This window comes from Perissodus microlepis, chromosome 14 (assembly GCF_051167445.1).
Source record: "Perissodus microlepis isolate ML-2025 ecotype Zambia chromosome 14, ASM5116744v1, whole genome shotgun sequence".
Classification (NCBI taxonomy): domain Eukaryota; kingdom Metazoa; phylum Chordata; class Actinopteri; order Cichliformes; family Cichlidae; genus Perissodus; species Perissodus microlepis.
In genome coordinates, this window is record NC_140474.1 from 37,185,128 (window position 1) to 37,198,016 (window position 12,889).

General features: G+C 40.1%; 1 protein-coding gene across 2 annotated transcripts; it reads right to left on the reverse strand.

Moving 5' to 3' along the window:
- Positions 1-437: 437 nt before the first annotated feature.
- On the reverse strand, positions 438-3,442 carry LOC146374370 (uncharacterized). 2 transcript variants are annotated; one of them, XM_084950577.1, is made up of 3 exons: positions 3,109-3,442; positions 1,843-1,887; positions 438-1,750 (listed from the first exon to the last, which is right to left on the reverse strand). In XM_084950577.1, exons 2-3 carry the CDS (start codon positions 1,880-1,882, stop codon positions 897-899), a joined length of 894 nt encoding a protein of 297 aa, XP_084806703.1. In that variant the 5' UTR covers positions 1,883-1,887; positions 3,109-3,442; the 3' UTR covers positions 438-896. The 2 variants fall into 2 exon arrangements, with proteins under 2 accessions (XP_084806703.1, XP_084806704.1); XM_084950578.1 differs by lacking the exon at positions 3,109-3,442 and having other exon boundaries at positions 1,843-1,997.
- Positions 3,443-12,889: the final 9,447 nt, after the last annotated feature.

Consider the following 12,889-nt stretch of genomic DNA (forward strand, 5'->3'; position numbering starts at 1 on the left):
ATCACAGTGACATCTATTCAATTTTCAATTCAATTTTATTTAAAGAGCGCCAAATGACAGCAACAGTCACCTGAAGGCGCTTTATATTGTAAGATATACTTACAAAGAAAACCCCAACAATCATATGACCCCCTATGAGCAAGCACTTTGGCGACAGTGGGAAGGAAAAACTCCCTTTTAACAGGAAGAAACCTCCAGCAGAACCAGGCTCAGGGAGGGGCGGCCATCTGCTGCGACCGGTTGGGGAGGGGCAGGGAAAATAGTATAAAGACGTGGAAGAGAGACAGAGGTTAATAACAAGTACCATTCAGTGCAGAGAGGTCTATTAAACATAGTGGGTGAAGAAGAAACACCCAGTGCACCATGGGAATCCCCCGGCAGCCTAATGCTGGGCATACACTGTGCGATTTTTGGCCCATTTTGAGCCGATTTTTCAGTCGTGCGACCGTTTTGGGGATCGTCCCGAGTTTGGCCTTGATCGTGTGTCGTGCGTCGTCTACATAACGAGGGTAACGGGGTAACGAGAAGCCATTAAAACCTCACGACCAGCTACCGATCATCAATCGGGAGCTGGTCGTAAGAAATCGTAAGAAAATCAAACCTGTCGTCCTGAGGGTGTCACCGCAGCGTCTCACACCGCGCACGCGCAAACGCAGAAATGAGAGCGAAAAGACGGAGTAGAACGGCGGCGCGGCGTGTGATCTGGACACAAGCGATGGAGGCACAAACTTCTCACCCCTGCGAGTCAATCGTACAGTTTGAGCAGGAGCTGAATAACGCGACTGAAAGAAATCGCACAGTGTATGCCCAGCTTATTGCAGCATGGAGGATTCAGGGTCACCTGAGTAGGCCATCAGCCTACTAAAAGGATACTGAAGAAACCCGTCGAAGTAGTCTTAGTCTTCATCGCTGCTGCTGCTGGACTCATTTGAACACCTCCGAAGTTTGCAAACAGGCAAGTATTCCTCTTCTTCCTCAAAGTCCTCTCGGGAACGCTTCCTCGAGCCTCCAGCTTCATGGTCGTCAAGCTCTTCTTGTGCATCTTCAAAAAGTCCATCACTGCTGCTCTCAGAGTGGTCGTACACAGTTGAGCTGGTCCCCGAATCAGAGTTTGCAAGCCTGGATTTTTTGCTATTACGCTCTTCTTCGTCTACATCTTCCTCTCTGGACCTTTTCGTGGATCCAACAGGCTGCGGTTCTTCTTCTGTTACCTGCTGATTGATGTCCTCATCGGCAATATTACCAACATGAGGACAGCCCTCGCTATCAGTGTCAGAAGCAGAGAAGAAGTCAGAGTCATCGTCGCTCCATCTGATTCTTTTGTTGGGTTCCAAATCTTCCTCATCCATCTCTCTAGACCTCCTCCTGGAAACACTTGGCTGAGGGTCCTCTTCTGGGATGTACTGGTGAACATCCACACGGTCTTCAAATGCCTCCTCATTTTCAATGCCAACAACAACCACAGCATTATGATCCTCGTGCTGTTCATTGTTGTCAGCATTGGCATTATTGTCCCTCACATTAATATTTTGAGCGTTGACATTGTTGTCATTGTGATCGTCATTGTAATCGTCGTCATCGTCACCGTAGAGGTCATCATATTGTTCCAGTACTGAAGCTATTAGCTCATGCAGAAACCAACGAATGTCACGGAGAGCGAGATACAGATTGTTCACGAAGCCTCCATTAACTGGTTCATTAGCAGGTTCCTGATCTCCATGTGCAAACCTTTGTGGGTTACCCTGTTGGCCTGCAAGATCATTAAATCTTTTAATTAACATCCATAACTATCTGCTGAAAATCTGTTTTTCATCAATTTCAAGACTGAGTACATGTGCTTACCGTTTTGGTTATTTTGTGGTCCATCTCCACTTCCACTCATTTTGACTACAAGGAACACAAAACAACAATGATCAGTAAACCTCAACTAAGAATGTTCAGAGAATTTGCTTTTTTTGTGATGACTTTAGGCTGCGTCCGAACGTACACGGCTATGTTTGAAAACGCACGTTTTCCTTTTTCGTTTAAAAAAAAAAAAAATCCAGTCCACATGTGCAGTTTTGAAAAAATATCTCCTTCCACATCTAAACGCTAAAAACAAAGTGAAACGCTGTCAAGAACACGCCAAATCTTAACCGTGTAGAAATGTTGGCCAATCAGAAGTCTAGAAGCCTGGGTGGGAAAACCTCACAAAACCTTACGTACTTCTGAGAAGTTTTTGTCTTTTTCTGGAAAAGCAGCTAATTTTGTGTTACTTTCACGTGCCTTCATCGTTTCAAATGTTAATAACTAAAGACAGCTTTTTGGCTGGAACAGATTCACAACTTTGGAATGGACAAAATGCATACAGCATACATAAATGTAATCTTTTTAAATTACATTTATTCCAAACCGACGTCAGGATTTGGGTTGTGAGAGCGTCTGTGTTGAATGTAGAAGCCACGTCTGATGCCTCTGTGTTTCTAAATGGAGGCACAGTAACTGTGTGTGTATATGTAAGTGTGTAAAAACTGCAGATACTAAGATTAACAGACACAGTATGTTGTCTACATCTGCCATTGTAGAAACTGATCTCATGTAAACACTAACGTGGCCACAGCGTGACGTCAACAGCGGCGCACACTTTTGACATTGCCTGAGTAAATGTCCGTTTTCCTCGTCCACACCTAAACACAAAAACGTCGTTTTCAAAAATCTCACCTTTCAGTGCCTCAATCTGCTGTTTAGGTGTGGAAGAAAGGCCCAAATGCAGAGACAAAGCTGCGCTTTCAAACATGTGGACGCAGCCTCAGTTTCTCAGAAATTCTAATAGTTTGTTTGAGAACAAAACTTAAGTCTTCTCTATTTTCCTAAATGAACAAAATAATCTCAGAAATAATCGTGTTAAAAAGAGCTTCTGTCACTCTAAGATATGATTAAGAACATTTTCTAATTTATGTACATTTGTTTTCCTGAATAATAGATCCACATCATCCTCTCTGTGATGGAAAATATAGTCTAGTCTTGCACAATGTAAAGTACATAAATACTGTCCTGGCAGGCAGGAAAATCAGGCTTTATATATTTAAGTAAATGATCTTAAGTTTATAAACTGAAATTTGAGCTTACTTTAGTTCTTGGTAAATTACAGAGCAGTTAATCCTCAGGGAAACGTGGAAATGTCACTAAATAGTGGTCTGCTTTCATACGGTTGCAGTGTCTCTTCAGTTTTGTGTTCATATGCTGATGTTTTCATTCAAAACCTGCTTAAATGCTGTGATGTCACTTTAGCAGCAAAGACTGCGGAATGTGCAGAGATTCTTTTTACATCAAGTTGTTTGCTCAGAGTTTGATATCTTTTAAATGGAGACAAAACAAAACAGACAGAAGTGAATCTAAAAGACTAAAGCAGTCAATGTGTTATTATTTTTATTTATTCTAATAGTTCCTGTAAAGTTCTACTCTAAGAGATTCATCTCGGCCTTCATGCAGGATTAAAGCTCAATAATGAGGACACACACACAAAATATAAAACATTTCTTTGTGATTGTTAGGCAAAGTTATCAAACATATATCCACTAATATGGTCTCATTCTTGCTCTGCTCCCTAATTTTTCCCTGGAGGCATCGCTATGGCAACAAAACAACAAGCTGTTTCCAGAGCTTAATATTTAACACGTCTTTGTTATAAACTTTATTTGTACAAATCTGTGATGTCGATGTGCACAACGTGGGATTTAGACCTCGGAGGGTTAATCAACAAATCACGAAAAATTAGCTTTAAATTTGTGTTCATGACGGTGCAGATTTCTGACATTTTGTGTACTTTAAGCATTTAACAATTTGATTGTTTTCTAATAAAAACTGTGTGAAACTCAAGTTAGACCTGTGTTTGTAAATGAACCGCCCCATGTTGTGTAGCTTTCTGGATTTTATACTTATTGGGCTACATATTAATTTACTATACAGGCTATACAGTAGATAAAATCTAAACTCACATGTTTTATGTAAGTAAATTGTTTAATCATGTGGGCTACAGACAGTAATCAAGTTATGGACTATATTGATATGAGAAACGTGCATACTTACTGCATTTGAATCATTTTAACCATATGTAACCACCTGCGTGTCATGGTCCCGGGACTTCTACCTGGTTTTTTGTGTGTCTTGTATTGTTGTTGTTTGATGTCAGTTTTAGGGTCCCTCGGTTGTTCTGTTAAGATGTTGCTTATTTGATTTCCCCTCGTGACTTTACCCCCTGTGTGTCCCCTCTGTGTGTCTGCCAGTCCCCATGCCTCGTTTCTCCTCCTTGTGTTTTATTCCATGTTTTCCCAGCCCGCTATGTCTGTGTTCTCTTCCAATCTGGTCTGCGTCTCTGTGTGCTTCCTGTTTTACTTTGATAGTCTCCCGTCAGTGTTGTGTTACTCCTGCCGCCGTGTCTCGTTATGATTATCAGTGTCACCTGTGTTCCCCGTGAGCTCCCACTTCCCTCGTTAACCCTCTGTGTATTTGTGTCCGCGTCTCCTACATTTCCTACATAATAGAGCTATAATAAATGTGTGTTTGGGTTTTTAAGGTACAGAAATCAGCTGCTAAAATAATTGTTTTGACTTTTGGTGTTGGGAATGCTTTACGGTCTGTTCTGTAGGAACGCTGAATTAATATATTGACTGTCTGGCCCCTTCTGGCTATTTAATAGTTGCTGAAGGAGATTTTGTTCATCCCCAGCTGATCTCATCCATATTTATATAAAATCTAGCATACTCCACACCACACAAAGTCAGAAGCCAGTTAAAATCTGTACGTGGTACCTGAGGCGGTGCTGCACTGACCAGTGGTTTCTGGCTATTTGCTGGTTCAGCCTGCCTATCACTGCAACTCTTGGCTCTTATTGGTCAGGCTGACGGCATGCTCACTCAACACAATATGAAACAGAGGACAACAATAGAAACATTAGTGCTGTTAGTCTGCTGCACTATAGCTACAGCGGTATGAAAACTGCCTTTTCATTGTCACTCACTCACTAGTTTTCACCTTCCCAGTTTATCACCCTCTATTTTCAGCATACCCCCTATGTAGCACTATATGGTGTGTGTGTGTGTGTACAGAGAGGCAGCCAGGTTCATAATGGATATGAGGAAGTGTTTTTTTTTTTTTTAAAAAAAGGAGCCACATTCAGGTAAAAGTGTAAAATCAAACGATCCATCAATAAAGGATAATGTTGGATCAGTGTTTCAATACTTATATCCTTTATTAGATGTACATGTGTTTTGGTTATTTGCGTTTTGGTTAAAAGGAAACTGAGAGAGGACTTTTTTATTAGTGATCTTAATAGTATTTTTTAATCTAATTGAGAGAGTGACTTGGGGTTAATGTCTTGCCCAAGGACAGTTAGCATGCAGTCTGGAGCAGCCAGGGATCGACCCAAAAACCATCTGATTAGTAGATGACCTGCTCCACCTCCTGAGCCACAGCCGCCCCTTTTAGAGGTAAAGAATGATTTAGAAAGTAAGTACAGTAATTTTTTGAGGTGATTTGATTAAAGTAATCAAAGCAAGACGGCCGCTCACAGCTCGGAGCCGTTCAGCCGGTAATATTCAAACTTTTCAAACTTCTCCGAGAAACTGACCTCGGCCAGCAGGCCTGAGTTTGCTGCTTTCTGGAAGCTCTTCTGAGTAAACCCACAGACTATTATACTCTGGCTTTACAGCTTTAAGAAACAACAGACAGTTAATCTTCATATTCAAGAAATTAGCTTTAGCAAAAATTAGCATTAGCTACTAGCAGCTGCTAGCTCGCCAGTTAAAATAAAAGAAGAAAGGACCCCTGGACTGGAATGGCTGGTTAAGATAAATATTTTATTGGAGTCTCACGAGTAACACAAACTAAAGACAGTATGCCACCCAAGAAAGGCCCAACACCAGAGGAGGTCGAGGATATAAAAACCTCCCTCGGAGCACTGTGCGGAGACGTGGCCGCAGTCAGGGCGCAGCAGGAGCTGCTTCTGGGGCTTTTGGAGGAGGTAAAACAGCTACGCCTCCAAAATGCTGAGAAGGACAGACGAATTATGGATCTCGAGCGGCGGGTGGATGAGCTGGAGCAGTACACCCGTACGAACGACGTGGTCATTAGCGGTATAAAAATCAAGCCGGGAGCGTCGGGGAGCCCAGCGACGAGGAGACCCGCTCGGTGGAGCAACAGGTGGCCTCCTTCCTCCAAAGCAAGGGGATAGAGATGGACCTGGAGCACGTAGAAGCATGTCACCCACTGCCCAGGAGGAGTGACAGACCGCCGGCCGTCATTATGAGATTCGTCAATCGGAAGAACAAGGTCGCACTGCTGAAACAAGGACGCAAACTGAAAGGCACGGACGTTTTCATTAATGAGCATCTGACACGAAAAAACGCAGACATCGCGAAGAAGGCAAGGCAACTGAAGAAGAACGGTAAAATACAACATACATGGGTAACAAACTGCAAGACTTTCATTAAGCTAAACGGGACACCAGAAGAGGCAAAAGTACTGATAGTGAGGAACATGGAGGATCTGGACAAGTACAACTGACACTAATGTATCGAGGCAATATATAACTCTAATGACAATCAAATGATAAATACACCAACATCTCTAATTACACCAGGAAATGACATGGACACGTTGAAATCAATTCTCCAACAGAAAGTAATTGATCTAGATTGTGAATATAAGGAGCATAATATAATAGACCCAGAAATAGATTCTGAAAGTAATTTTCTTTCTTCTTTTGTTAAAAATTGTAATTATTTCACACAGGAACAATATGAAAAAAAAATCAACCTAGACGGGAAGCTCTCATTAATTCACTTTAACAGCAGAAGTATGTACTCTAATTTTGATTTCATTAAGGACTACTTGCAACAATTTTCTCGCCCCTTCAGTGTTATAGCCATCACTGAAACTTGGTTCAATGTCGATAAAGGAATAGATTTCTGTTTGAATGGATATGATTTAAAATACATGAATAGATTAAATAAGGCGGGCGGTGGGGTTGCTATATATGTTCATAACTCTATAAAATATAATGTTGTAACAACTATGTCTATGGCTATTGATGGAATTTTGGAATGTTTGACTATTGAGATCATGAATGAAAAAAAGAGAAATGTTATAATAAGTTGCATATATCGGACACCCAGTTCAAGTATTGACACCTTTTATGAATGGATAGAAAAAATGTTTGCTTCGGTGAACCAAAAATTACTATTCATCTGTGGTGATTTTAATATTGATTTGCTAAACCCAACAAGGTTAAAAGCCATTGATGACTTTACTGACACGATGTACAGCTTATCACTATATCCAACAATAACAAAGCCAAGCAGAATAACATCATATAGCGCCACTATTATTGACAACATTTTTACTAATGTCATGGATTTCCAAATTAATAGTGGCCTGCTTGTCTGTGACATAACTGACCACTTACCAGTTTTTACTTTGTGTGACTGTGATTTAAAAAAAATAGATACCAAGATTACAATAGCAAAGCGAACAATAAATGAAGAAGCAATTCATGCCTTCAATTTCGATTTAGCACAACAAGATTGGAGTTCGGTGTATGAAGAGTCAGATGTGGACAAGGCTTATGATAATTTCCTAGATATATTCACTATGTTGTACAATAAACATTGTCCTGTAAATGAACACAAGACAAAGAAAAAAAAGATAAAAAGTCCTTGGTTCACAAAAGGAATTATCAATGCTTGCAAAAAGAAAAACAATCTGTATAAACAGTTCATCAAAGTAAAAACAAAAGAAGTGGAACAAAGATATAAAGCATATAGAAATAAATTGACTGATATTATAAGAACGAGTAAACAACTTTATTATAGAAGAAGATTATATGAAAATAAAAACAATATAAAAGGAACTTGGGATGTGTTAAATAACTTAATTAAACAAGGATTTTCTGGAACATCATATCCTGAATGTTTCATTGATGCAAATGGTGAAAATCATAACATGAGTAACATTGTAGATGGGTTCAATAAATTTTTTATAAATGTTGGCCCTGAACTAGCAGCGGACATCCCGTGTCAAAAAAATGAAAATATCAGTAATATAAAATCAAATCCCTCTTCACTGTTCCTCTCAGCTACAAATGAGCAAGAAGTAATAAATATCACATTAAAATGTAAAAGTAAGTCTTCAATGGATTATCATGACATAAATATGTCTGTAGTTAAACAGGTTATTCTGAATATTGCTAGTCCCTTAACATATGTCTGTAATTTATCATTTCAGTCCGGTTGTTTTCCAAAAAAAATGAAAATTGCGAAGGTAATACCACTATACAAAAGTAATGACAAACACAGTTTTACCAATTATAGGCCTATTTCTCTACTGCCTCAATTCTCAAAAATTTTAGAAAAACTTTTTAATTCAAGATTAGAAAAATTCCTTGAAAAACATCAAATAATAAATGTTGGTCAGTATGGTTTCAGAACGCAAAGAACCACTTCAATGGCGATAATTGAGGCAGTAGAAGAAATTACCAATGCACTGGATAAAAATAAATATGCAGTTGGTATTTTTGTTGATCTCAAAAAGGCCTTCGACACAATCAATCACTCAATTTTATTGGATAAATTGGAAAGATATGGTATTCGAGGGAAAGCTGGTAACTGGTTAAAAAGTTACCTAACGGGTCGGGAACAATATGTTAGCATAGGGCATTACCACTCAGAGAAACTTGGTATTACATGTGGTGTTCCACAAGGGTCAGTGTTGGGACCAAAACTTTTCAATGTATACATAAATGATATTTTTGATGTTTCTCAAGTACTTAAACTCATACTGTTCGCAGATGACACCAACATATTTTTCAGTAGCGATGATTATACTGATCTTGTAATGACCGTAAACAGGGAGCTAAAATTAATAAAAAAATGGATGGACATAAATAAATTATCATTAAATATAAATAAAACTAAAGCAATGTTTTTCGGTAATTTTAAATATAATATAGAATTACCAATTATCATTGAAGGTGTACCAATTGATAATGTGGGTGAAGACAAATTTTTGGGAGTCGTAATTGATAACAAAATTTCATGGAAACCCCACGTCAGACACATAAAAACCAAAATTTCCAGAAGCCTCGCAGTTTTGAACAAAGTGAAACCATACCTTGATAAAGATGCACTTCGTACTCTGTACTGTACCCTGGTTCTTCCATATCTTACATATTGTGTGGAAGTGTGGGGAAACACATATAAAAATACAACTAATCCATTAGTCACAGTACAGAAACGAGCACTGCGTATTATTCACAAGGCTGGTTATCTAGATCATACTCACAAACTCTTTCTTCAGGCAAAGTTACTTAAATTCCAGGATCTGGTTAATTACAATACATCCATAATCTTATACAAAGCCTTTAATAAACTTCTACCTACAAATTTACAAATTCTATTTGAAATTCGAGAAAGGGTTTATAATGTGAGAGGCTTCGGGGAATTCAAATTACCCAGAACTCGAACAACCCGTAAAGGTTTTTGTGTGTCTGTATGTGGTGTGAAAATCTGGAACAGTCTGAGTTTACAACTGAAACAATGCAAAAATATTCATAGATTTAAATTCCTCTACAAACAGTTGGTCTGGTCACAGTATACTCAATGATGGTTTTAGTGTGCTCTGTAATGTCTGTTCTCTTACCATTGCTGGTATGGATTCCAAAAAAAAAAAAAAAAGTGTGTGCGTATGTATGTACATGTGTGTGTAGATATATATGTATGTGTGTTTGTCACTATGTAATTATTATTGCCTGTTACCTGTGGTAACGCAATTTATAATTATTATATATTCTGTATTTAGTTATGATGGTTCTAATTGTTGTTGCGAGCTGCCGTTGAGATGCTTGCATGTGCCCGGGGCTGTTGATGGTTTGTTTGGTTGTAACGATGGGCGTAGCTGTGGGAAGCTTATTGCTTTTTGTTGATGAGTGAGTATAGGGGTGGGATTTAATAAGTTTTCTTCGTCCCACTCCTTTTCAGGTAATTTTTGTTTTTTGTTTTGTGCACTTTATGTTCAATATATGTATTTTGTTGTGCCTGAAATGAATAAAGAAAAGAAAAAAAATCATTTTTGCTTCTAATTACATAATTAAGGTGTAATTACATCTTCCAACAAATTGATACATAAACGTATCATTTATCTACTAAAAATACATAGGAGCTGGCGTCATGTTGTGGAAGCTGCCATCTTGCCCCACCATCATACACTGGCTGAGATGGGCATCGCTGCTCTGCCTTTTCATGTTTTATGTAAGTGGATTTATACATTACTTTGAATTTAAAGATGTCAAATAGCTCTTTCACACTACATATGACCATTTCACATTCGTACATGTATATTTTGGTGATCTCTTTCTCAGTATGTTTTTCTTCTTATGGAAATAAGCTAAGATTAAACCGGTTAATGTTAGGCTCCAGTGTCCTAAAAAAATCACACCTTTCCCCTGATAAACAAATTGATTGGATTCTCACATTGTGTGGGAATTGATTATCAATTACAACTTCAATGAGCCACTTCAAAGAAAGTTTCACCCGCGTGGGCAGCAACAGAAAGTCCAGATGTGGAAACAGAAGGTTTCCACATTAAAATATCGATATTTTAATCATTTTGGGTGAAATTGTAGTTTTTCATTAACAGGAACACAGTGGAAAGAAACTATCATTCAGATTGTCTACATTGGAAAGAACTACTCCCTCTTCCGCCTTTTATAGTCATGTGTGAAATACGGCTGTATAAATGTGTGGCAGCCTGTGGCGTGCGCACTCACAACAATGGCTGAGCGTAACTGGAGTCATGTGCGCACGTATTTTACATCCACAAACAGCCGAGACGTGGTTTGCGATACATGTGGCAGGAAAGTGAGGTGTTGTGGCAACACCACTAACCTTGTCAAACACCTCAAAGTAAATCATATCACAGAATATGACGAGCTTATGTTGAGGCAAACTGAAGAGGAGGAGAAGGACGGGTGCTGCTAGGGTGAGACAGACGTCTCTCAGGGAGTCCTTTAGTGCTGCAGGCAGGCAAGGTGTTCACATAGCGCACAACTTCAGGTTTTTATTTCTATATGATGAATTCTGCATTATTAAGTGATAAGAACAAGTAATCTGATGTCCTGTAATGATTACGACGCTATAATTTGAGATACAATAAAAGAGTAAAGTTTTTGTACAAAGTATCGGATCAGTATCGTCGATACCACCCTGAATTTTACTTGGTATCGGATCGGAAAGGAAATCAGTGGTATCGCACATCACTAGTGATCAAACGTCAGGCCAAGCTGGAACTGATTCCTGTCTTCTGTGACTTCTACAACACTGTCCAATAGAGACACATGAATGAAATGCAGCGTCATTAAAAACACTGATGATCTTTATTTAAAAATGTAATATATTTACATCTGAATAAACTTTTAGGCATTACGCTGACGGACGGATGGACGGACCGTGAATGCTTTCTCATCCTTCTTGTCATGCAGCATGGAAGTGTCTGAGGGGCTTTTCCACTTGGAATCGGGATACTGTGTCCACACTTCAGAGGTGGAGTTTCCAGCATCTCACCTGGGCCTCATCTGCAAACAATCAGCAGGAGGGCTTCTTAAACCAGCGCTGCCTGCTACTCCTCGCCAGTTTGTTCTGCCATCTCCAGTGGTAACTAGGCTTCCCCTCTGCTCCAGTTCTGGCGTGCTCCTTCCCTGTGTTTAACCTTGTTTTCCCTGTGTTTAGGTCTCCTCTGCCAACATACTCATCCTACCCTCAAACTCCCTTACCCGTCCAGCAACTTCTTCTCCCTCTGTTGCAGAATTCCCGTTGGATTGTTCCCATCAGGAGCCAGGTGTTCAGTCTCTCGATAGCTTTTCCTCTGGTTCCTGCTCTCTGCTGACACTCCTAGCTCGAGCCACGTTCTCCATTCCCTCTCTTTAAACAAAGTCTCATAAATAGTTTAACCATGTGCATTGAATCTGCATTTGGGTCTAAGCTTTCTATGGAGGGAAGAAATCATCACAGTGACATCTATTCAATTTTCAATTCAATTTTATTTAAAGAGCGCCAAATGACAGCAACAGTCACCTGAAGGCGCTTTATATTGTAAGATATACTTACAAAGAAAACCCCAACAATCATATGACCCCCTATGAGCAAGCACTTTGGCGACAGTGGGAAGGAAAAACTCCCTTTTAACAGGAAGAAACCTCCAGCAGAACCAGGCTCAGGGAGGGGCGGCCATCTGCTGCGACCGGTTGGGGAGGGGCAGGGAAAATAGTATAAAGACGTGGAAGAGAGACAGAGGTTAATAACAAGTACCATTCAGTGCAGAGAGGTCTATTAAACATAGTGGGTGAAGAAGAAACACCCAGTGCATCATGGGAATCCCCCGGCAGCCTAATGCTGGGCATACACTGTGCGATTTTTGGCCCATTTTGAGCCGATTTTTCAGTCGTGCGACCGTTTTGGGGATCGTCCCGAGTTTGGCCTTGATCGTGTGTCGTGCGTCGTCTACATAACGAGGGTAACGGGGTAACGAGAAGCGATTAAAACCTCACGACCAGCTCCCGATCATCAATCGGGAGCTGGTCGTAAGAAATCGTAAGAAAATCAAACCTGTCGTCCTGAGGGTGTCACCGCAGCGTCTCACACCGCGCACGCGCAAACGCAGAAATGAGAGCGAAAAGACGGAGTAGAACGGCGGCGCGGCGTGTGATCTGGACACAAGCGATGGAGGCACAAACTTCTCACCCCTGCGAGTCAATCGTACAGTTTGAGCAGGAGCTGAATAACGCGACTGAAAGAAATCGCACAGTGTATGCCCAGCTTATTGCAGCATGGAGGATTCAGGGTCACCTGAGTAGGCCATC

Coding starts and splice junctions, on each gene's coding strand:
- LOC146374370 (XM_084950577.1), bottom strand. CDS start 1,882: ATGAGTGGAAGTGGAGATGGACCACAAAATAACCAAAACG. Junction 1,751..1,842: donor ACCACAAAATAACCAAAACG/GTAAGCACATGT, acceptor ATGATCTTGCAG/GCCAACAGGGTAACCCACAA.